This window comes from Pipistrellus kuhlii, unplaced genomic scaffold, assembly GCF_014108245.1.
Source record: "Pipistrellus kuhlii isolate mPipKuh1 unplaced genomic scaffold, mPipKuh1.p scaffold_m20_p_41, whole genome shotgun sequence".
NCBI classification, from domain to species: Eukaryota; Metazoa; Chordata; class Mammalia; order Chiroptera; family Vespertilionidae; genus Pipistrellus; species Pipistrellus kuhlii.
This window is the reverse complement of record NW_023425542.1, coordinates 446,577-472,813: the sequence shown is the minus strand read 5'-3', so window position 1 is coordinate 472,813 and position 26,237 is coordinate 446,577. Positions and strand designations below refer to the sequence as shown.

The 26,237-nt window shown below is 38.1% G+C and overlaps 1 protein-coding gene and 1 pseudogene across 4 annotated transcripts in view; one reads left to right on the top strand and one right to left on the bottom strand.

Moving 5' to 3' along the window:
* The window catches only part of TRIP11 (thyroid hormone receptor interactor 11), a 62,290-nt gene extending 43,969 nt beyond the window's left edge, over window positions 1–18,321 (top strand). For all 4 annotated transcript variants that reach the window (XM_036411592.2, XM_036411593.2, XM_036411591.2 and 1 more), the window contains 5 exons: window positions 9,236–9,317; window positions 11,105–11,219; window positions 11,589–11,705; window positions 14,210–14,354; window positions 16,893–18,321. In XM_036411592.2, coding sequence (XP_036267485.1) covers window positions 9,236–9,317; window positions 11,105–11,219; window positions 11,589–11,705; window positions 14,210–14,354; window positions 16,893–17,113 — 680 coding nt within the window. In that variant the 3' untranslated portion in view covers window positions 17,114–18,321. The remainder of the gene's footprint in view (window positions 1–9,235; window positions 9,318–11,104; window positions 11,220–11,588; window positions 11,706–14,209; window positions 14,355–16,892) is intronic.
* Window positions 13,460–13,604, bottom strand: LOC118704296 (annotated as a pseudogene).
* Window positions 18,322–26,237: the final 7,916 nt, after the last annotated feature.

Genomic DNA, 26,237 nt, shown 5'->3' with positions numbered 1-26,237 from the left:
AAGAATTAGTGCATTCCTTCCTTTTAGAAGTTATTCTTGCAACATTTTGCCAGAAAATAATATTTTTCTATTATTTTTTCCCTTCCTCCTTCTCTCTCTATTTCCCTCCCTCCCTCCCTCACTTCTTTCCTTCCTTTTTTGTTGTTGTTGTTGTTCTTGTTGTTGTTGTTGTTAATCATCACCCAAGGATATTTTTCCATTCGAAGAGAGGAGAGAAACAGAGAGAAACATTGACGTGAGAGACATCAATTGGTTGCCTCCCACACATGCCCCTAAATGGGGTAGGGATCAAGCCTGCAACCAAGGTACATACTTTTGACCAGAATTGAACCTGGGGATCAGTGCTCTTATCCACTGAGCCAAACTGGCTAGGGCTAAAAGTGTTCTTTTTCAATATAGTTCCAAAGACTTAATTCACATATCACCCTATTTTTTATTGATTTTTTTTTTTTTTAATGAAACAGGTAGGTCAGTACCACTCATTAATTCTTCTGAGTTGATCAGAGTTCATAATTTCCATGAAATTGTTATTCATGAGAAAACACACACCTATGTAAACCTATCCTGTTTCCCCGAAAATAAGACAGTGTCTTATATTAATTTTTGCTCCCAAAGATGCACTAGGTCTTATTTTCAGGGGATGCCTTATTTTTCCATGAAGAAGAATACGGTGCACATTTATTGTTAAATGAAAATAAAGGAAATTTATTACCTCTGTATACGGTACGGTAGTACGGTAGTTGTCAACACAAACCAGACAAACTGTGAATCCTACAGTATCAAGAATTTACTCATTTATTCAGTGACAATCATGTCATCATCTTCTGGAACATCATCATAACAATCCAATTCCTGAATTTCCTGGTGAATTTCTTGTGACCCCATTTCTTTCAGAATCAGTGGACCAAATCTCTCATGTTTAGCCTGGGGGGGCCTTATTTTCGGGGGGATGCCTTATATTTCACTCAGAAGGAAACTTCTAAATAGGTCTTATTTTCGGAGGATGTCTTATTTTTGGGGAAACACGGTAGACTACAGTGGAACCATTGAAAGAAGTGTTATCTTGCTGTGTCTATGGCCAGCTTGGATGTTTTTCTTTTTCTTCTTTCACATCTTGTTCTGTACCATCATTCTTAAAATAAATCCCTGCTGAAATGAAGAAGATGGAATAAATTTGAAATGGAAAGAACAAAATAGTTTTTGTTTTAATAACTATTATTCAAAATGGTGGTGAATTTTGGGGTACACAAAAAAAAATAAGTCTTCATAAACAGTGCAAGTTTAGATTCTAGCTTTGGGGAAATCTTTTAGCCTGTCTGCTAGTTTATGCCCTTATTTTAAAGGGCTCCATTACTGGTTGTTGTTGTTTTTGTTGTTGTTGTTGTTTTAGGGAATGTTTGGTCACTGCTTTTAAAAAAAGTCTTCTATGAGTTGAGAGTGGAAAATTGCCTTAGTGTGTTTTGTTTTGTTTTTAAAGAAAATCTAGAATGTAAAAATGAGACCCAGTAAACCTGCTATAGAATGAAGTATAAAAACATGAGTTAAAACTACAAATATAAGAGAAGTTTACAGTATTTTTTATGGAACTACGTTTTGGGTGCTGGATGGCAGAGTTTTTATTTTAAATAAAGACATTCCATTTTCCAGGACATGATTTATATAAGAAAACATATAATGTCCTGTTGAACATAGGCCAAATACATTCCCAGACGCTTTGTTACCCAAACCTTTTGAGGGATTTCTTTATAGATGTTTTTGGCAGAAGTGGTGATTTTAGAGGAAACATATAAGAAATACCAGATGCAGTTTTCTGAATTGCCATAAATGGTTAAAAAAGTAATTTATGACGATATAAACATCTGGGTATACACTACACAATGCCAAAATTTTAGTTGTGAAAAAAATTTATATCAGTTAGATAAATAATTCAGTCCTTTTCAATTTAATGGTTATATTTTACATGTGTGTTTTATTAATTCTTATAAATATAAAGGGGAAAATTAGTTATGTAGAGATGAGTGTTTTGAATTAACATTTTGTATATTTTCTCTTATATGGATGTATAATTCAGAACATAAATCATTTATTCCTTTTGTCCAGTGTTCTGTTCTTCCCAGCTAGTCTCCCCTCACACAGAAAAATCACTCATTTATTCATGAAAAATTCATTGTTTTCTATTGTGTACCAAGCACTAAAATAGGCACTAGAGATACAAAGATAAGGGACAAGGGTCCTACCTTCAGAAAGTTTACTGTCAGGCAAGAAGGGGAAAGCTACATATGTAATCATATACAGGCAACAAATTGTTTACAAAGGAATGAGAAATCCATTCTACTTGGTAGACGTGGTATGGAAGAGTAGGAAAGGTATACTTGACCTCACTTGAATGGAGAATAGGCACAGCTAAGCAAGTTGGGAAAGAACAAACATATGTTTTTATTGATTTCAGAGAGGAATGGAGAGAGAGATAGAAACATCAGTGATCATTGATGTTTTTATGATGAGAGAGAATCTTTGATCATCTGCCTCCTGCATGCCCCCTACTGGGGATTGAGCCCACAACCCAGGTACAATATATGCCCTTGACTGGAATTGAACCTGTGACCTTCCAGTCCCCAGGCCAACGCTCTATCCACTGAGCCAAGCTTGCTAGGATGGGGGAAGAACATTCTAGACAGAGGGAAGAATTCATATGAAGCTATGTGACATGATCTGAAAACTGGCTGAAGGTCTGGTGAACTAGTAATGACTAAAGGAGTGTGTGTGTGTGTGTGTGTGTGTGTGTGTGTGTGTGTGTGTTGCGTGTGCTAGTGGACAAAGGTGGAAGTGGGTTGCTTTGTGAAGAAATAATTATAAGTGTGAATCAAAAACACAAATTGCAAATTGAGGCCCAAATTATAACATGAAAGATCAATTAGGACTGAGTGGAGACTATGGTGAATTGGAAAGTTTCTTAGAGGGGGGCAGAAAATGCTCACCTCCACTTAGCTGTTGCCATGCAGGAATGTGGGCCCAGTATTGGTAGATCTTCAGCTCTTTCAAGAAACACTGGACATATAGACTTTAATGTGAAATATTTCATTTTTTTTTTATTGTGACACCTAATTCAATTTTTTCTAAAAACCCTGTGTTGGCTGAAGATACCTTTTGGGATCAGAGTTACTCTGTACTGATTTGCAACAGGGAGCTTTCAGGAATGAGGTGAGGTCCAGTTTGCAGCTTAGAAAGCCTTGGTCATTGGTATATTTTCTATAGTGAGAATGATATTCAGTAAGTGGCAAGATTATTATAATGACTTTACTTTTTAAAATTTTTTTTACAAAATTGCCTTCCTTTGTCAGGGATATAGCTGGACTGTGTAAAGCTTTATAAATTAAATATAATTTGACTCACATTTAAACAAAATGTTTTGATATGGAAAGTGCTGTACGAAATATCAGATTTCATGCTGAAAGATTGTAGAGAGAATAAATTTAATCTGGTAACATTAAATATTTATATAAAATATCTTTCAAATGCACATAGTAACTCTAATTTAACTGTACAAATAATCCAGTAGACCTCAACTTTGCTATTTCAGTTAGTAATAATTATAATTATGGAACAAGAAAATATTCAGCATGTATTCTACCCCTTAAAATTCTGTCAGATATGTTGAAAGGATTGAATTAAAAGACAAAGCAAACTGTCTTCAGGTATAAATAAATTATAAAATGCCCTTTAATTTTTTTTTAATCCTCTCTGGAGGAAATGCTTTAGAGCACAAGTGTCAAACACAAGGCCCGAGGGCCAAATCCGTCCCGCCAGGCCTTGCAATGTGGCCCGCACCGCGCTGTCATCACTGCACTTCGCTGCGTTTCCATCACAATGACAGTTTATGACTGTTCAGTAAACCATTCGGCCCGCAATTTAGGCTGGATTTTAGATTTTGGCCCCTTCTCTGATTGAGTTCGACACTCCTACTTTAGAGAGAGGTGTTGGGGGAAAGGGAGAGAAACATCAATCGGTTGCTCTCTGTATACACCCCTACTGAGGATTGAACCCACAACCCAAGTGGGTGCCCCTGCAAGGAATCAAACCATCTGCCTTTCAGTGCATGGGATTGACGCTCCAAAAAACTGAGCCACTCTGGCCAAGCTTTTAAAAATATTATTTGGTGCTCTAATGAAAATGATCTAATATAAGTTGAAATTCTGTGGTAAGAAAGCATCTAATTGCTAGCTTTTGCTTTAATTTAATTAAATGAAGAGGTGAATTTTCTTATATCAGCTTTAATTTATTAAATTTAAATTTCTTTTTTAGGTAACTAGTGCAAGTAAGACACAAGACCCAGTTTATTTACTGAAATATCCATAGGTAGAATAATCTTTTTTTAACATTTTTTCTTCCTTCTTTTGGTTCCTTTGCCTTGGTTTGTAAAGATGACAAGGCAAAATGGAGGGAAAATAACAATGTTAATGTTAACCAAAGTGATACATATTATTGATATTGTTTAGGGCTAGATTGAGAGATGATATTTTACGAAATCAGATGAATGAGTACTTATGCTTTATATAGTACTTTTCTGTTTAGAAAAGTCACATTTAATCACTCAGACTCTCTAAAAATCCTTGGAGATAAACATGCTCTTTTTATAAAATAGGCAACAGACTGACCCTGGTGACAGAATCATGATTCATACCCAAGTCTTATGACAGAACCATAGTTCATATGCAGGTCTGATTCTCAAGTCCTTCTCCAACCACCATTCTCTTTCAAGTCAAGTGACTGTTTACACTGACTTAAGTCTAGTCCAAGAGAGCTTAGTCAAGAAGTAGCCAAATGACTTCGTGACTTAATTTTATGATGTTCTCTGAAGATGGTTTTACAGTGCAGTGTTACTAATAAGTAAAATGTAAAGTTATGATGTACTAATCTTTTGTAGTCAATTGCATTTTGTGTTCAGTTTTGATTAAGTCAAGTGGTGAAGGTCCTGGTGCCATCTCTAGGCATTATGGAGAAGAGGCTCTGATGTGGCAGGTCTTAGGTTGTCATTTTTTCAGAGTAATTCTCCCCTAAACTAGATTAAATCTTAGACTAAAACTAGACTATTGCTCAACCTTAAAGAGTATCTACTGTCTTCTCTTTCTCTCTCTCTTTTTAAATTTCAAAGTATTTTTTTGGCATGTTAGATTATTTCATGGGGATATTGTATTTGGCTAAAAACCCATTTCTGAATAACCATGTTTTGCCTGCCTATATAAATACAGTTCTGATTTCAAATTGTGGTTTGAATTAGTGTTCAGTTTTTGTGGAGAAATATTCAGAATCTCTGATGGGAGGAGAGCAGGATGCCTAGAGAGAAAGACAGTCTGTAGGGACCCTGAAGTCTCTGCTTTTCTAAACCTTTCCTAGTTCATACCAGCCTTCCAACTTCTTCCCCCAAATTCTGAAGTTTTTATCTGGACTCAAATATCAGAACACATTTAAACTACTGCTTAGATTTGAAACAGCCCTGCGCATGCCTACAGGGAGGTGCAATTACCAGTTCTCTGTCACTTTAGCTCAGGACTAGCTTGGATTCTGATAGTGAGTGTAAGAAATGTTTACCTTGATATTTTGGCCTTAAGGACGTTTTGACCCTATATTTTAGAACACCTACTTTTATCAATTTTATATCTATTAATGAATTTTCATTAAGAAGAAAATATTGACAAACTCTTAAGAAAAATTTCTTGATCAGTTTTTCATAGAGCAAAGTTATATTTTTCTAATTTACCTTAGTAAAATGATTTTTATCAGAATCAGCTCTTTGCTTTATGAATTTTACTCTGAATATGTCTATCATACAGTTTTATCGTTTCTATTTAAATGAGATACAGTATGGATAGTGGTTATATCCTGGTTATGCTCCAAAGCAGTGCTGTCCAAAAATAATGCAAGCCACATGTATAATTTTAAATTTCTTAGTAACCACATTAAAACGATAATTTTAGTACTATATATATATATTTTTAAATATATTTTATTGATTTTTTACATAGAGGAAGGGAGAGAGATAGAGAGCTAGAAACGTCGATGAGAGAAACATCGACCAGCTGCCTCTTGCACACCCCCTACTGGGGATGTGCCCGCAGCCAACGTACATGCCCCTGACCGGAATCGAACCCGGGACCTTTCAGTCCGCAGACCGACGCTCTACCACTGAGCCAAACCGGTTTCGGCTTAGTACTATATTTTATATAACCCAATATGTCAGGAATATCATTTTGATATGTAATCAATATAAAACTTATTAAATATTAAAAGAAAGTAGATAGGAGAAGGGAATCCTGGAGAGGAAGGAAGGGTAGGGTCAGGAGAAGTTTGATCTTTTCTCTACTGTCTCTCTTCACCTTGGGAAGGAGAGAAAGCAAAGACTGTGCCTATCTTGACTCTGGTCTGACTTTAGCTCGTGAGCGGAATGGTTAATTCACAATGGTTAAGTTACTTGCTATTTTACCTCTGACTAGTTGAGAGTTCTATTTATATTCAGAATGTAGTACTAGAAAAGCCCAAAGAACACCATGTGTTCATAGTATATATGTGCACATTAATAATCTAAAATGTCTTTACTGGCTCCAACTTTAATAGCAGTCTTGTGCGCTCGCGCGTGTGCGCGCTCGCTCTCTCTCTCTCTCTCTCTCTCTCTCTCTCTCTCTCTCTCTCTCGCCCCCTCCCTCCCTCCCTCTCTCTCTCTCTCTCTCTCTCTCTCTCTCTCTCTCTCTCATCCCCTCCAAGATTAAATTTCTTACTGGAAAGAAAGAAAACTATAATAAATTTTCCAAACACAAGCCTCACTTTTATAATATGGTTATGGCAACCATCTCTATTTTGGTAAAGTTAGCCTATTATATGAATTACATTTTGCAATTTAGATTTTGGCAATTTAGAAAACCCATAAGGCATTGCAAACAGTTAAACTGGATATTTTCTATATATATTTAGTACTATATGTAAGTCTGAATTTTAGTCATTGTCCTAACAGATGAAAACCGAAAGCAGAGATAAGAGATCAACCGAAGGACTTGTATACATGCATATAAGTACAACCAATGGACACAAAACTCTGGGAAGGGTGGGTATGTATGGGGTTGAGGGGGGAGCAATGGTAAAATATGTACACAGATGATAATTTAATAAAAAAATAATTAAAAAAAAAGATATCCTTCAGTAGGTGAATGGATAAACTGTGGAACACCTGGACAATGGAATATTAAAAAAAATTAAAAATTAAAAAAATAAAATTAAAAAAAACACACACAAAAAAAAAACGGAAAGAAAATGGACTTGGCTCAATCTGTAGGTTCAGAGGAAACTTGTTTGAGGAAGCGACCTAGGAACTAAGATGTGCAGGGCGGCTAGGGGGTTAATAGGTAGTGCCAATGGAGAGAGCTTTTCAGGCAGACAAAAGAGCATGTACAGAAGTCTTGCAGTGGGCGTTAAAAGTCAGAATTAGCCATACTTTATATGTATGTTACTGATTTCAGAGAGGAAGCGAGATAAAAACATCAGTGATGAGAGAGGATCGTTGATTGGCTGCCTCTTGCACATTCCACACTGAAGATAGAGCCTGAGCCCGGGCCTGGGCCTGGGCATATGTGCCCTGACTAGGACTCGAACTGTGACCTCCTGGTCTATAACCATACTTTTATAGTCAATAAATTTTCAACAGGAGTGCCAAAATAATAGTTTTCAACGTATGGTACCAGGACAACTGGATTTCCACATACATAAGAACAAAGTTGGACAACTACCTTACACCATGCACAAAAATAACTCAAAATGGGTCATAGACATACATTTTAGAGTTAAAACTGTGAAAGTCTTAGGAAAAAAAACTACTAAATCTTTGCGACACTGAGTCAGGCAACAGTTTCTTCACTCTGACATGGAAAGCACAAGCAACAAAAAAAAAAAATTGGGAGTTCAGCAAAACTAAAAACTTTTGTACTTCAAGACACCATCAAGAAAGTGAAATGAAGGACTTGTATACATGCATATAAGTACAACCAATGGACATAAAGCTCTGGGGAGGGAGGGGATGTGTGGGAGGGAGGGAGGGGGAAAAATCAATAAAATATGTAAAAATAAATAAATTAATTAATTAAATTAAAAAAATATTGAAAAGAAAAGAAAGAAAGTGAAATGACAAGACAGCCCACAGAGGGGGAGAAAATATTTGCAAGTCGTATCTCTCGTAAGGGAACTTGTATCCAGCTACTACTAGGAAAATGCAGCAGAAGTCAGAGTAGGTTTGTGGAAAGAGGTCAGAGTGTAGTGTGTGGATGTGTCTCTTACTTTGAAAAATGGAGCTCTGAGGCAGAGCAGTCTTCATTTCTTTCGGAATGAAATGTATAATGTAGCTTGAGGTTAATAAGCATCTCCTTCAGCTCAGACTGTTCATTTCTGAGGTAATAGGTGAAAACTCCATGGGTTTGGCTGAGAGTTCCTTAGTCTAGGAATTCTTGGCCCTATGGCATGGTTGGATTTATGAACAGAGTATTGTTTCCTGTTGAAATTCTAGACTTTGCTTTTAATACTGCTCAAATTTGAACTATTCCACCAACATTTTACAGATTCTGCTTTCTTTTAAAGTAAGAATTTGAAAATAAAAGAGTCCAAACATCCTTCTGAGTCAGTCATAAATTATAGTATCTTGATTACTATGTTAGAACCAGTGATATGAATTGTATTTTGCAATTTTTTTAACCCCAGAATTTGCCCTATGAGCTACATCCAGAGCTGTGGCCTTAGTTTTGTTAGATACTTTTTGTAGCTCGTGAAAAGTAGAGTCTAGCCAGGAAAATGGAAAAAGGAAAATCTAAAATTGTCCTTTCCACTTCTTCCCATTAATGAGGGCTTGGAAATGTTTCCTGCAAGGAAGCAGTGAGGGGAATCTCTTCTTTGCTATTAAGCTTCCGAAGCGAAGGAAAATCGTTTTCTTTGATTTTTATATTTTCTGCTAAAGAATTGATTATTTTATTGGGGGTAAACTGTGTGAATAAATTCATACCCTAGCTTCCAGGTAGATTCTGTACCAGCAAACCTAACCCACTAAACCAAAGAAGAGATGAAGTGGAAGTCATTGAATAGTCCCAATTTGAATAAGTACGTACATTCAGAATTCACAGCAAAGATGTCCTAAATCTCATTACATATTCACCCAGATTGTTTTAATCACTTAATGACTATCTTTATTCATGTTTTAAAACAGATGAGCTCCGACAAGAAATGCTGGATGATGTACAAAAAAAATTGATGAACTTAGTAAACAGCACAGAAGGAAAAGTAGACAAGTATGCTCTTTCTTTTTACTTTTATGTATTTTATGAAGACTCCTTTTATGGTAAAACTTCTGCATGTAGATGTGTATATGTAACTAGAGGCTCAGTGCTCTGACCATGTCCCTCAGCCTGGCCTGTCCCTTCTCACAGTCCGGGAGCCCTCGGGTGGGAGGTGACCCGACAATCAGGGGAAGGCGGCAGCAGGGAAGGTGACACCCCCACTGCTGGCAGCACAATCCGCAGCACAAACCTCAGCCTGCCCTGGTTTACCTGAGCCTTGGGCGGTCCTGGGTGGCTGGGCAGCTGACATCCCAGGCTTGCCTCTGCCTTGGGCCAGCCCTGGGCGGCTGGGGGACTGAGGGCAGGTCCGGCCACACCGCACTCCCTCTGGCAGGGCTGAAAGGATTGGGTGCCGCCATCTTGTGGCTTTGGGCGCCACCATCTTTGTGGCATCAATTTACATATTCCCTCTTTATTAGATAGGATTGGGTTTTTAAAAAAATCTTCTTTTTCTTATACAATGATGAGATATATGTAGTTTTAATGAGACAGTAAAGTAGTTTTTTTTCTTTTGGCTTTTATTTATTTTTCTTAGGATATGTTTTTATTGATTTAAGAGAGAGAGATAGAAATATCAATGAGAAACATCAATTGGCTGCCTCCTGCATGCCTCTCACCGGGGATTGAGAGTGTACCCTGGGCATGTGCTCTGACCATGAATCAAACCATGACTTCCTGGTTCATAGGTTAATGCTCAACCACTGAGCCATGCTGACTGGACTTCTCTTGGCTTTTAAATGGATTTTTCCAGCTCAAATTCTTTTTCTTAAAACTATATGGAAAAGTTAAAACAATACCATACTTAGAAAATAAAAAGTTTATTCTTACCATTCTTTTAAATAGAGGAAGGGAGAGGAAGAGAGAAAGAGAAACATTGATAGCTGCCTCCTGCACACCCTCTCCTGGGGATTGAGCCTGAAACCTGAGCATATGCCCTGACTAAAAATCGTCTCATGCAATCTTTTGGTGCATGGGACGACACTCTGAGCCACACCGGTCAGGGCTTTTTTGCTCTTTTTACTGTTCTTAAATGAGCATATTTTGCTCAAATGTATTAGATCTCAAATCTAAGTATATATGTAGTATATCATTAAAATTTTAAATATTTCCATATTATTAGCAAATTTTTAATAAGTGTGAATGGGGAAATATAAACATAGCCATGAAGCATGTGAACTGTCATCACCATTTAAGGTGGGGTGGGAAAATTTGAAGTGTCTTCTTAAGGTTGACATCAATGCAGCGAGGCACTGAGTATTACTAATGGTCACCATCTCAGTTGATTGATTTGTTGAAGGAAGTGGTTTCATAATAAGTTATGTTTTCTGGGTATAATTTTGGGTTCTTTGAAATATTCTTAATTGGGCACATCAAAATTTTTTAAATGTTACTTTAAAATATGCTTACCGCATTTTCCGGCGTATAAGACGGGAAAAAGTCAACTGAAAATTGGGGGCAAAAAAACAAAATTGCACAAAAATTACCTGCAGATCTTGATGGCAAAGTAAGTCTTTTCTTTGAAGTGGGGGGTAGTCTTATACAGCGAATATAGGCCTAAACCTATGTTTTAACTGTAAAATTAGGGGTCGTCTTATACGCCAGAAAATATGGGTAATGCTTTTTATAATTAAGTATTATTTAAGTCTATTTATATGCTTAGCACATATTATTTCGGTACACTAAATATTGGGGAGAGCTTGTAGAGTTACCTTGAGCTGTTTCTGCCTTCATTTTCATAGAATCCTAATGAGAAACCTCTTCATTGGACATTTCCACACACCAAAGAACCAGCGTCATGAAGTGTTAAGATTAATGGGAAGCATTCTGGGTATCAAAAGGGAGGATATGGAACAGGTAACTGGATAATAGAAGTCTTTCTGAATACAATTCTAACTAAAGTAGTGGCATCATATAAAGTTTTCTTTTACTGTATATTATATAACTTTTCCTGAATACAATTTTCTCAATAATTTGAAAATGGAATAATTTCATACTACAGTAAAGGTGTGGACTTGTGCAATTTGTATAATTCAGTTGAAATATTTTATAACTTATATGCCACCCCTCTTCTCCTGAAATTTTGATAGTTCTCAACTTTTATTCCAGATTTCATTGTATTTGTAGCCTCTCTCACTAAGAATTGCTAAGAATTGGATTTGAAATATGGTTATTTTTTCTTTTCTTGTACTGATAACACTTTTCTGTTTTAAAATAATTTTTCAGTTGTTGAATGAAGATCAGGGCGGAGTTACCAGATGGATGACTGGGTGGCTTGGAGGAGGATCAAAAAGTGTCCCCAACACACCTCTGAGACCAAATCAGCAATCTATGTTTAATAGTGTAAGAGCTGACTTTACTTTTGCTGAACATAAATAGTCAAATGATAGTACATCACATTCACTGGCAAGAATCAGATTTCTCTTTTAGGTGATTTTATACAGCCCTTTTATTTTGAAGTTCTAGAAACTTAGATCCAGAGATGTAACTAGCTTAAGGATAATAAGCCAGGTATAATAAGTTTACTACATATAGGTTTTATTTTAATATCTTATTTACATAGCACTTTTATTTTTCATAGTATTATTCCTTTATTTGTATTTAATCATAGTGCTATAAGCATACAGTCATTTGTCTTACTACTAAATTATGAGATTTTACTTAGTCATTGAGTCAATGAGTACTTATTGAGCACCTGCTGTGTACCCAACTATTGTAAGCATTGAGAATGCTAAGCATTGGGCATGCAGCAGCACACCAGATACAGTGCCTCCCTCACCGAACTTCCTCTTGTTGGAGGAGGCAGGTAGTTAATAAACACGAAAAATAGTGCCTGTTACATAGTGGGCTGATTGAATGGCCTAACACTGTGAGATAGAATGTGGAGTTTATTTCTCTCTCTCTTTTCTTTTTAATGAAGAGAAACAGGATAGGTGATCTACCCACAACTTGATAAAGATAAAACCCTGTTTTAAATGGGGTGGCCTAAAGTTTAAAGGAAAGGTCTACACTGCATGATTTTAATCTAATAAAGTTACTGGTGAGCTTTTGTATATTCACTGATTGTGTATTACTTTAGAAGAATGAGTTTAATATTTGTTTTCTGTCAATACAAGTTTGCCTGTGTATGTAAAGTTATTGAAATTATTTAAGAAATTTAAGTGTTAACAGGTGACTAATTTTAACCATAGGTTCGTGAAGTGTTGTCATCAGAAATTATTATGTTAAAGTTTTTACTTGATACCTCTGTCACCGAAGTGCTAGCATTTTTTTTCCTGAACCCAGGAGAAGATAATTGCTCAGGTATATGTTATTGGCTACCAATGCCAGGCCCCATTTTAAGTACTTCTCGTGTTTTATTTTTCCCAACAACTCATATGCACCATCACTGAAACTCACTTTTCAGGTGAGAAGCAGGCCGCTTAAATGCATCTAAGGCTACACTGACAGTTAAATGGCAGAGACTCAGGATTTGAACACATTCTGGCTCCTGGGAATATATGATTCACAGTAACCGCCCTCTGAAATAATTACAATATTACCATACTAAACCTCCACCCAACTTTCACTAAGTCAATAGTGATCCACTTATTATTCTCATAGCATCCAGTTTTATGTGCAGAATGACATATATCCATTTGCACAACTGCCACAAAAACTGTTAAGTGACATGTTCACTCTTAATGGAGTTGTGCTAGAACTATCTACTTACTATTATCTGGAAGTTACTAGACTAATTACAATGTCTCCACAGACATTTTTAAAAAAATATATTTTATTGATTTTGTACAGAGAGGAAGGGAGAGAGATAGAGAGCTAGAAACGTCGATGAGAGAGAAACACCTACCAACTGCCTCTTGCACACCCCCTACTGGGGATATGCCCGCAACCAAGGTACATGCCCTTGACCGGAATTGAACCTGGGACCTTTCAATCCCCAAGCCGACGCTCTATCTATTGAGCCAAACCGGTCTCGGCTCCACAAACATTTTAAATCTACATTCCCTCCTAAGCCTCAATTAATATTAATAATCTACTTGTTATGAGACCAGTTTTTTTTTAAATCTTTTCCCCTCCAAGAACTAGGAATTATAATTTTATGAGCCTCAGGCATGAAACAGTTCTGGCCACTGATACAGGCATCAAGCTAGGATGAACTAAGGACTGTACATCTGCCTTGCCCCTGATCGATATAAGAGCAATACCACCAATCAAGTGTCTCCTTGCTCATTGCCAGGGGGTTAAAAGTGCTAGCGTTTTAATTATTCATAAAGCTTATAAAGAAACTAGAGGCCCAGTGCATGGATTTGTGCACATTGAAAGGAAATTAATTAGAAGGTGGTCGGTGGGGTGGGACTGCGTAAGATGGGTCGGACACGCCCTGGAGCGAACCTCCCGCAGTCCCTCCCTGGCTGTCTGCTCTTGGAGTGGCTCTGAGGCTTGAAAGGCATCAGGGGAGTGAGCGGGGTCCCTCTGGCAGATGGGGTACCTCGGCCTGGCTTTTGGAGATAGGGCCAAACCCGGCAGTCCGACATTCCCCCTAGGGTTCCCAGAATGCGAGAGGGCCCTCTGCAAAGTTGCTGTCGCTCAGCATCTTCTGCATTGAGCATCGGCCCCCTTATAATCATTGTGCAGCATAGCTACCAGCCGGTTGGCTAGTCACTTAGGCTATTAGATAGATAGATGATAGATAGATAGATAGATAGATAGATAGATAGAGATGATTCAGATGGCATGATTAGTTTTTAATATTTATAATAATTAGAATACTGGTATATTTTCTGAGTTGTAGCGAATACAGTTTTAATATTGGCCTAATATGACTAAAATATTTTTTATTTTTTTAGTCTTTTTCAGAACTTTTCGTTAAATTTCTAGAAACAGAATCTCATCCGTCTATTCCACCACCAAAGCTTTCTGTTCATGATATGAAACCTTTAGACTCACCAAGAAGGAGAAAAATAGATATAAATATACCGGAAAGTTTTAAAGGTAAAACCAGATATTTACTTACTCAATTTAAGAAATGAAATGTTTAAGTTTTGATGTTTTACAGCAGTATTAACTAAGTTTTTAATGTTTTTGAAAATGTGCAGTGATTTCTTCTAAAATTCCAATAAGGCATTATATTTTGGTTTCATATATTCTTGTGGTAACCTGATATTTAATTGGCTTAGATTAATTTAAAAAATATGTACTATTTTTCATTTGAATATTGGTATCATTGTTTTCTCTGCATAAGCCACTGTGAATTATTCTTCTTGGAAAAGGTGATTAAATGGTAAGCCTTTGTTTGGGCACCTGTTTTCCTTTCGCACTCATGGTACTTATTTCTAATCAGAGAAGTGTAGTTTACAGTTAGAGACATATTTTTTCCCCTGTGAAAATCTGTTATGCTCAGTACCCCAACCTTGGTATGTTAATAATATTTATAAGAGTATAAGTTTAATAAACTGGCTTAGATATCCAAGAATGTTAGGAAGCATTCTTATATAATGAAAGATGTGCCTGGAAGCAAATAGTTTGGTGGTACCACAGTATGTGTTATATATATATCTATCTAAATCCTTGTCTGAGGATATTTTTTCCATTGATTTTCAGAGAGAATGAAAGGGAAGAACAGGACAGGGTTGGGGGGGAGAGAGAGACAGACAGACAGACAGACACAGACATCAATTGGTTGCCCCCTGCAGGGCCCCAGGGATAGAGCTTGCAGCTGAGGTATGTGACCTTGACCAGGAATTGAATCTGCAGTTCTTTGGTCCATTGGCTGACACTAACCACCTAGCCAAACTGGCCAAGGCTGTGTACATAATTTTTTATTCCACTAATTTATAAGGGTCTTATTTATATTCATATCTCCTATATTAGCATGCAGTAAAATTTCTTGAGTTGAAATTTAAATATATCCTCTAAACTACAAAAAGATTATTTATCGTAAGGTCTCTTTTCCCCCCTGAAATCTTTATATTTTAATTCAAACTAACGTGTTTGCTAGTGGAACTGTAAAGGTACATATCTATAATAATAAAAGCGTAATAATGCTAATTAAACCAGACAGCTGAATGACCTTCTGGATATCCTTCTGTATGAAGTCGCAGTGGCGGGAGTCGAGGCAGAGGCGGTTAGGGGCAATCAGGCAGGCAGGCAGAGTGGTTAGGGGTGATCAGGCAGTCGGACATCCCCTGAGGGCCTGGATTGCAAGAGGGTGCAGGCCAGACTGAAGGACCCCCTCCCTCATGCACAAATTTCATGCACCGGGCTTCTATAGTATGTTATAATTATATCACGTCAGATTCTACATTTTGAATAAGATATTAAATAATTTATATATTGAAAATTTTAAAACTTGCTTAGTCATTTAGACAAATAGCTATATTTTCTTCAACTTTTAGAGAGAAAGAGGAAGTAGTAAAATTTATTTGTTCAGATAAAAGTTTTGACTGCCAAATTTAGTGAAAAGTCTTAATTTTAACAGACGTAGACTAAAAATACTTTTTCTTGTTACACTAGGTTATAACATCTTAAAGAGGATTCCAAAATTCATTATGGCAGGCTCTCCCTCTCTTTTACCCCTTCTCCCCTCGGTCTCTTCTCCCTCTCCCTCTTCCTCCTCTCCTCCATTCTGTTACAAGTCCTGCACCAGCTGATTTGTACTAATCAGACTCCAAAGCCCCTGATGTTCTGATTGCTCCAGGAGTTGCAGGATCAGTTTAGTTTTTGATCCTGGATTTGTTGTAGTGTGGGAGCTAAAAAAATACTTTTCTTCCCACCTTCTGAGTTCTTTTATCTGGACTAATAAATTAACAGACAAAATAATAGAAAATCAAATTTTTAATATATGTACATGGGAAGGGTGCACACATACACATGAGAATTCCAAAGACAGGCAGCATTGGATACATATGAAGTTTTGGACAGCAGAGAAAGCGGGTTCGGGCAGGGTTCTGGGTTGTCAGAAGTGAGAATGGGCAGGTAGTTGAGGAAGACCAGAGCGCCCGTGGCAGGAAAACCCTTGCTCAGCAATCGGGTACATTGGGACATGGTGGGCATCTAGCCAGCAGGCCCTGCCCAAGTCCTCCTGTTACCACACAGTCCAGCTTCCCGAGACCCCCTGCTGGGGCCCCCTCTCCCTCCAAATCTCCAGGGCAGGGAAGGGGGAGGCTCAAAGTTCCTTTCTGAATCAATTGCCGCTTAGAAATCAATGTCCTAAGAGGCAAAACTTTGTTCCCCTTCAGTAGTAAATTAAGTTTATCAGTTATGTAACTTGTATTTAAATATAAAATGACAACATTAATGAGTTTAATGAAGTATTAGTTACACATTCAAAAACATCCTTCTGTCCTGTTTCCTCTCTCCCATTTCTTTCTCTCATCCTTCTTTATTTCATAGACCCTGTGCATTGGATCCAGGACCCAGCAGCATATGAATTAAATTTACTTAGGGTTCAAATCTTGGAATCTAAAACACTTGTATAGTGCTGAATAAATGACATATAGGAGACTAAATAATTCACATTTTGTCATTCAGATACGACAGAACCCAGGTCTGGGAGAAGAACAGATGTGAGTCCGTTCTTGGCTCCCCGCTCTGCAGCTGTGCCTCTCATGAACCCGGCTGGACTTGGACCTGGTGGGCCTGGGCACCTCCTTTTGAAACCCATCTCAGATGTGCTGCCCACGTTTACGCCTTTGCCAGTGTCGCCTGACAACAGTGCCGGGGTTGTGTTGAAGGACCTTTTGAATCAATAGATGACTCTCAAGCCAGAGACGACATGCACAGCACTTTAGAGAAACACTAAACGTAGGTACTTAATCACGAAGTGGCCTTTTGGAAAAAGTCATGTATTTGTTTGCAGTTGTACTTTCTTTAAATTTAATAAAACATATTCTTATTGTTTTTAGAAATTACAGGTGTCACAGGAGGAAGTGTTTGTTATATATTTTTTCCCTTCTCTAATTTAACCTAATTCAGGCTAGAAACATTTGATTTTTTTAATCTTAACTTACAGAAGTAAGTAAAATAAAAGTAGCTATATGTCAGCTTTTAATTTTCTTCTCTGATTTTCAAGTTAATTTAGGCTAGTCGAGATATGTGGTTGTCTTTTAAAGATAATCATGAGATTTACACCTTCCCCCCCCCAAAAAAAAAAGAAAAGAGAAGGAAGAAGAAGTAATAGATAGCTATGGCTTCACTGCATCATGCAGAAAATTTATAAGATGATTACATGGTAATCATCTGTATAGAGGACTTGGTGTAGACAGGACAAGAGCAAGGTTGCCCCTGGGAGGACATAGGTGTCCTGAGGGGGAATGTGTGTATTTTGTTCTATGCACCGTTATCACATGTGTAAATCCATGTGACCTCCCCTACAGAAAAGATACACCGAGAACCCCCCGTGTTGCCCTTTTACGGTCATAGCCACCTCCTTCCTTAGCCCCTCCCTTAACCTGTGGCAACCACTCACTGTTCTCCCATTCTGTAGAGTGCTATGTAAATGGAATCCTATACGATGTAACCTTTTTTGAGATTGACTTTTTTCACTCAGTATAATGCCCTTCGAAATCTATCCAAATTATTGCATGTATCGGCCTTTCTCTTTTTATTGTCAAGTGCATACTATGGGTATATGATTTGGTTCTAAGAGCTAAGTTATCTTTTTAAAGTTATCTTAAAACTACCAGTACTTGTTTTTTCACACCTATACACACAACTGTCATGTAAGTGTTAAATCATACAGGTGCATTTACGGAACTATAATTAGTAATATCACCAAACACGGCCCCTCCTTCCTCTGTCTGAGCTGTCCATGTGAGAGGTACCGTATGTCAGTCCAGGAGTTGTCCACTCACATCTTCATGGTCATCAAGGGTAGTGGAATTACTTCAGCAACACCAGCACCTGGTGTTTGGAACTTAAGAATAAGGGAGTATTTCTTTAATTTTTTATAATCCTGTCAAATCCTGGCTTGGAACTTAATCAGAATGTTCATGTTTGTATTAGTTGTTGAAGTTGTATATTTAAAGACCTTTTTTTGCAAATTTTGTAAATTTCAGTATGCCTTTAAAATAGAAACATCTGTATAACAAGGAAAGGTGGAAATGATATTAATCCAAATATGTAAATAGTTCTGGCTCTGGCCAGGGCTAAATTTGATCATTTGTAAATTTTGCTGTGATTAACTGTATACTTCCTACTGTATTTAGAAGATTGGAAGTCTTTATGTACTGATGGGTGAAACTGGTTTTTCTGAGAAATTCAGTAACTGAGACATTGCTGCTTCACTACGTCCCCTCTCCTTAGCTAACTTATTTATATTGCCATTCTTTATTTAGGGTACTTAAGGAGTGGCCATCCAGTTCTATATTAGAACTGCCAAACTGCCTCCTGTCTGCTTTGCCCATTATTTCTCTTATAAAATTATTACCCTTGGGATCCTTTCAAACGTACTTTCACTGACCGGCCTAAATTATTTGCTGCTTGCCATTGAAGTTTCATTTCAGTGTGGAGCATCTGAAATAAAAATTTCTAAGTTAAAAAAAAGAAAAGACATGATCCTTTATTTTGAAGAAATAGAAAATGCAAAGAGTTTTTCTCCTATAATTTGAAAATTAAAATTTAAGTAGTGGGTATTTAAGTAGCATGTCATCATATTTTAAATGCCTTTTATGACATCTTAAGTATTTCCTTCCCGATTCAAAACAGCCTATCTCCCTTCACCCCATAGTTTAACATGAGTTTGAAAGCTGTTATGGGCATACAGCATGACCTTACATGGCTGCTATTTAATTATGTGACCTGAAGCTGTAGTACCTAATGTTTCAGTCGTATCATCATTGAAACTATAGCTGACTGGTATGCATACTAAGTGTTTGTTGATCTAAACCAGACATAACTCATCTACTTTCCTGAAACTAAGTTGTGTCAGAGATGAACCATCTGCTCAAGGAATCTTCTTAGTAACCAGCCATACAATGATGAGGCATATAATTCTAATGTCAGCAATAGGACATTTCTAACAATAATTTACTGCAGTAGTTTAACGACAGTAATTTTACTGTTTACTTTTCTGCAAACTTACTAGGATTTGTGGTTGAATTTTGCTTTAGCTGCCACAGTTTTTCACAACATTCCTAATGGTTTTCAACTGTTAATACTATAATAGAAAATCCAGCCAGACATTGAATTTGATTTAGTACAATTCTGTATCATATGGCTGTTTGAATTTTAGTTTCCTGCCATTATTTATTTAAGAGAAAAAAAGTAGGGGAAAGAATTTAATTCCTTAAAATAAGCCACTTAAAATATTAAATATCCCCTCAAATAAAGCCTCCAGTTTATTTTAACCATTCAGTGGTTTATCAAAAGTGAGAAAAACGTTCTCAAAATAACTTATTTTAACATTAGGTGGAAAATATAAAAGTGTCCTCAGGGACAGGGGTGGGATGAGAATACTTAGAGAAAGTTATTATGTATCAAACTCAGAGCATTTGAATTTGATTTATAAAGCTAATGAAGTTTTTTATATATCAAAGTATTTAAAGCGTCTTCCATCAAGAAATTTAATTTTGTAAATATCAAGTCAGTTATACTTGATATTTATTTTATATATTCCTATGGAAAAAGTAAAGACACTTTTAATGTTCTGACATTTGTGATTATTTGCCAGTGTTTACTTTTTAACTTATTAGGTTTCTGTACTTAAAATTGATAAATTGTCTTGATTTTTAGGGAAATAACTAAATGGGGGAAATTTATAACCCAACTATAGTATTGGGTTGTATTTTATAAAACTTAAGTCAATGCATTTCTGAATTTCTCAGGAGCACTGCAAAGCAAAAAAATACTCCAAATAAAAATGATATATGTGAGTTGGCGATGTCTTCATCCACAATAAAAAAAAAAAAGAAAAAAAAAAAAGTTTTTAGCAAACAGCTGCTGACTTTTTCTTTAGAAGGGGGAAAAATGACTTACACATGTTGTTTATAGCAGCCGTTGATCAACTACTGAAGTTAATGTCTTCAAGTGCTCGCCGGATGTCTGCTGTGAGCATACCATTTGAGCCTTGGAAATGTTAAGTATGAAGTTTTATAGAGGCTTACCGTAAGATAACGGATGAAAAGGGGATCTGAGAGGTTTTAGCCAGCCTGTTCAGAGGGGATATTATGCATCATCCGGCCTTCATGTTTCTGCAAGATGATCAGTCAATCCTGTCTTCGTTTTTCTGAGATGTGGAATTTGAATATTTTTAACTGTTCGTGCATTGTAAGGATCATAGGTTTTTAAGTTGGGAGGTGGCTTCTTTTGACTTTTAACAGCATTACTTTGATGGAATTGATTTTTGTCATCTCAAATAACCTGTGTAGTAAGCTTATGGGGTTGTAAACATCAAATGATGCATTCATTCATAGTATTTATTAAGTGATAAATGTGCCACTGTGGAAATGCTTTACAAAATCTAATTCTATACAGATGTCAGAACTCGAGATTATTATTGCCAAAAAGGGGGTAAGCATGTCAGGTGTGGGGGTATTGCCAAAGCCAAGAATTATTTCAAGAAGGTGGGAGAGGTGGGAGTGTGGAGTGCTTGCTGCTCTGGTGAGAGAAGCTTGAAAAGACTGCACTGGATCCTGGGATCAGCGCGTTGTTGGATCTGACCCAGTGCTGGTGGAACGGTGGGAGGAAACGCCAGTCTTCAGTGAGCTGAGTAGGTGGTGAGCCACTGAAGCGAAGTGTTTGTAGGCGACTCTTCTGAGAAACTACATTTGTCAAGGGGAAAGGACACTGGGAGGAGAGAAGAGAATGGGGTGGAGGGAGAATTGATTTAAGTTGGGAGGCTTAAGCATGTAAAATGCTTACAGGATGGAGAGAACGGAGAGAAGAGTTCCTGAGAGGGAACGGATAGCACCGGAATACAGCGGAGGCATCGGCCTTGGATGGAAAGACTCCTTTGTTGGCAGAGATGCAGTGGAAGAGAGGGAGATGCAGAGAGCAAATGGACTTGGGTAGTTGTGGGAATTTTCTTCTGTGGGATCGGCAGGGAGGTTTATGGACTAAAAATGAGGGGTGTGAGGCTTGAGAAACTCAGTCTAGTGGGAGAGAGCCTCATGTCCACGTTGCCAGAGCAGTGAGGAGTTGGGGAACCCTGGGCTGGCCCTGGCAGGCACATGGGAGGAGGGTGTGGTGGTTAGAAGACGTAACATTTGAGCACCCTAGGGGGAAGCGAGCTAGCAAAGCAACATCCAGCGGTCCTGCCCCAACCAGTTCTAATGGAACACAAATGTTACTAACCTGAACGTGTTTTCCTGTCCTTGGGGCTTAGGTCATGTGAATATAGGATATGATATGATGGGAGGTTGTACAGCATGTTATTGTCATAATTTAATACATCCAACAAATTAAGAATCCTTTATAAATACACCAATATTTCTTTTGGAGATAAAGAAAAAATTCAAGAATGTTAATAAATGGATCGCTTAAGGCAAATGTTTGACCCCTTAGTTTGTTTTCTGCCTTGGCTACTACTGTGCATCAAATGTTAAGCCCTTCTTGGGTTAAGAAATTAATAATTCGCACTATGATGATATTTTAACTGTGATCATTTTCAGCTGTGGCTGTTTTTACACGAGTTACTCCTCTTTTCAGCTCTAACATTCTTGGTCTTCAGTGAACTATTTCTGACCCTCAGAAGTTAAATCTCAGTGATTGAAAATATTTGTGAACTTAATGGAAGAGTTTGGTGAAGTTGTTTCCTAGTTTTCCTTGGGCTGTTAAAAATGTAATGCTTTTTTGTAGAATGTAAGGCATTTCAATGTGGAAGGACTTATACTGTGAGAAGTTTTCCTCTAACAGTGATGAGTCAATGTATATTCTTGAATGAATTCATTTCCCAAAGGGCAAGGCCCATTCCAGATGGTGGAGGGAAGCATTTCTTTTAAAGAAAAGAATTGGAAGCAAAGTAACATAGCTTTGTTTTAGGTTTCCAAGCAGCTCTGTCCGTTTAAGCATATTTAAAGCACCACGGTGTCATCTGTGAGTTAACACATTCATTTCTGTCTAAAAGGCAGTTCCAGGCCCTCTCCATTAATAAAAAATGGGGTGATGGTGATAAAGTTACACATTCTAGACTAATGAGGTAATTTTTTATCTTTGAAAACATATATGGAATGTGTAGTCTTTGAACATTTTTGGAATTATTTCAAAGTCATCTCCCTAAAGTATTTGGCATGCCTCGCACATGCAGGCTCACTAGATGTATGCATTCAACCCGTGGCACTCTTTAGGATCACACTCGCCAACTGTCGCTCCCGTGTTGAAAAGTACTAATGGTTGAAATCAGTTCTCCGTAGAGTTGCTACTTAAGGAATGGATTTCCATTTTTTAAAGTGTTTTCACTATTAATTTTTTCCCTTGAAACATTAGCTTTCCCTGGAAGTAATTTTACTTATGCCTTTATCCTTTATTTGTGGGGTTTCAAATATTTCAATCATTCAGGAATAAACAAAAGGGTATTAGGACCGATGGACATCTGGCTATGGTAGAGTGAAGAGGTCAGCCAATCCTCCCTGCAAAAAAAAAAAAAAACAAGTATGTAACCAAAATGGTGAAAGACAAGAAATGGAAAATGGTTGATTTTTTAAAACCATCTAGACTCTAGAGCTTCAGGTAAGAATCAGTGGAGTCTGTAGCTTCCTGCCTGGAGCTCCCCAACTCTCCTCTCCCCCCCACCGCAGCCAGTCTGAAAACCAGCTGCTTTGTAGCCCGAGGACATGAACTCCATGGAATGAGTGGAAGCTGAGCAGAAACCATGACTTTGCCAGTTAAAAGCGGTGAACTTGGAAGGAAACCTGGAGGAAACTCAGCTCTGCTAGGCTGCGGCTGCAACCCCAGCTGGGGCAAGTGCCGGCCAGTGGAAATGGAATGAGGAGCTGAGAAAGCCGTGCCCAGGGAGAACCAAGAGAGCCCAGGAGAAGAAAGCCTCAGCCACCCAGAGCCTGGCCTGTATTTTCAATCTGCACCACGTCTATCAGCAGTGGCTGGAAGCCACAGGGACTCTGTGTGTCTAATGAGCACAGCCTCCTGCTGACCATCCAGTCCTGTAGCAGCAACCTCTGGTAGGCCAGAGTGAAGGATTAAACTAATGATGTAAAACAGCAGAGACATCAGCAGCCACACTCTCTTGCAGGGAAGACAGATTTAATGTTAGCCCAAGCTGGTTTGGCTCAGTGGATAGAGCGTCGGCCTGCGGACTGAGGGTCAAAGGTACATGCCCTGGTTGTGGGCTCGATTCCCAGTGTAAGGCGTGCAGGAGGCAGCTGATCAATGATTTTCTCTCATCTTTGATGTTTCTCCTTTCCTCTCTGAAATCAATACAAATATATTTTTAAAAATAATAAATCCAAATGTTAAAATCAGAGAAATACATCACAATCAGTAGTTGCTACATATAATCTAAATTGTCCAGACTTCAATCAACAACTATGAGTAATGCAAAGAAGAAAGCGTGACCCATACTCAGAAAAGAAGCTGTCCGAAGAAACTGTGTAGACCTACCTTTTGGATTTAGCCCACAAGAACTTCAAAGCAGTGATCATAAATGCAAAAGTTAAGGTCTGTTCACAGGATACCGAATAACCGCTGTATGTTCATACCCAGCTTCCTCAGATCTTAACATTATGCTGTATTGGAAAACATTTTTTTTTAACTTTTTATTAGAGGAAAATTTGAATATAGACACAAAAGTACAGAAAGTAACAGTGTACTCATCACCCACTTCAACAATGAACAACTGAGGATTACCAACTCTCATTTCATCCTGTACCACCACCCACTTCCCCTTTTAGTTTTGGAAGCATTTTCCCATAACTTATCTTAACATTGTAATGAGCCAGCCTTCTTACTTTCTTTGGACAATAGAGATGGTCAAATAATGTATGCCTCTCCTGTCCCTGAATTCTCTAGGAATATTGTTGAAATATGACATTCCATCTGAATACATGAGAGAAGCTTACAAGTTCTCTTCATGTGGTATTAAAAGTTCTTTCTTTTGTGCAGTAGGGTAATATGCTATAGTTGTAAAAATATTTTTCATTTTTATTTGGCAAAATTACAAGTTGATAGCAGAGCCCTGGCCAGTATGGCTCAATTGATTGGGTGTTGTCCCATGCACCAAAAGGTTGCCAGTTCAATTCCTGGTCCAGGAACATGCCCAGATTTCAGGTTTGATCCCAGGTAGGAGGCAGCAGATCAATGTTTCATTCTGACATCAATGTTTCTCTTTCCCTCTCCCTCCCCTCTCTAAAAAATCATTTAATTAAAAAAAAAAAAAAAAAAAAGCTGACGGCATAATATTGTTTCTTTTAATTTTCAAGGGTGTTGATTTACTGGTTTGCTAAATTCAAGAATCTGGGAACCATTTTCATATGTGACTAGGAAATGAGGTAATTTGAACATCATACTATTATAAAATTATATATATATATATATATATATATATATATATATATATATATATGAAGCTAGCGACCTGAACACCAGAACGACTGATCACTATGATGCCCACTGCGGCCAGCAAACCAGCCTGATCAGGGGGAGAGGTGGTAAAGCTGTCAGCCAGCCAACCTCCTGCAGCCCCTCCCCCCAGCCAGCTCCACTCCTGATCAGCCTCCCCCACACACACACTCCAATCAGGGGCAGGGATAGCCAGCCAACCACCCATGGCCCCTCCCCCAGGCCATCTGCCCCCATTGGCCCCCTGCACCCAATTTGGGGGTGGGTCTGGCCGGCCACCACCCACAGTCCCTTAGCATGGCCAGCCCCCCCCCCCCCCCCCCCCCGCAATCACCCCTCCCCCCACACACACACATACACACACTCCAATCGGGGGCAGGGCCCGCTGGCCAACCTCCAGGCGTCTCCTCCTCCCGACAGGTCTGCCACCAATCTTCCCTGATTGGGGCCAGGCTGACTGAACCCCACTCATGCATGAATTCCTGCACTGGACTTCTAGTGTTAAATATATTAACTTTGCCCCAAACATCAATACGTATTAAGTATCAGAAAACTAGCAGACAAAAATGAAACAGAGAATGCCATTAACTACTTCAGTGCAACTCCAGCTCCATGGCAAAGAGTATGTTGGCCTAAAGTCTCTTTGATAGTGGAGCTCTCATAGTTTACACATGATCATATGTTAAAACCACAGTAAGTTAAAAGAAGCCAGACGAAAAGCCCAGGTGTTTTCATGATCTGCTGATTTTTCTGAGAATTCCAAGTATGTGCAGAAAGTCCTGGCATCCTTGAGCAAATTGGTTGCAATAAACTACAGTTTAGAGACCAAATGTCATAGGAAAAGCCATCCTGGAGAGGAAGTCCAAAAACCTGATTCCGACCCCTGTTCTGCTTACAATGATAGGACTTTGGGTAAATCGGTCCCTCTGGGCTTTACATTTGTAAAATTGGGATACAGCAAATGATGTTTAAAGTTCAGGGATCTGTCACCTCCTCCAGGCAATGTCTTTGTGCCCTGCCTTGGCCTATGCATACCTACTTGCACTGTAGGCTGACCAGTGACTCATGGTAAAAATAAAAGAGAAAGTTTCCTAACCTTTATTGACCTACTGTGCATTGGCACCTGCTAGATGCTTTATGAACACTATTTCCTTTATAATACCATGATGTTATTTTTGCCCCCATTTTATAGCTGAAAACCTGAAGCTCAGTAAGGTTAAAAACTTGCTTAGGTGCTGTATTTGTTAGGTTTCTCCAGGGAACCAGACCAATATTTTTTTAACATTATGTGTGTTTAACATAAACATGACACAGAGGGCAGAAACTATGAAGGATGGGATTAGGACATCCAAATACATAGAAAAT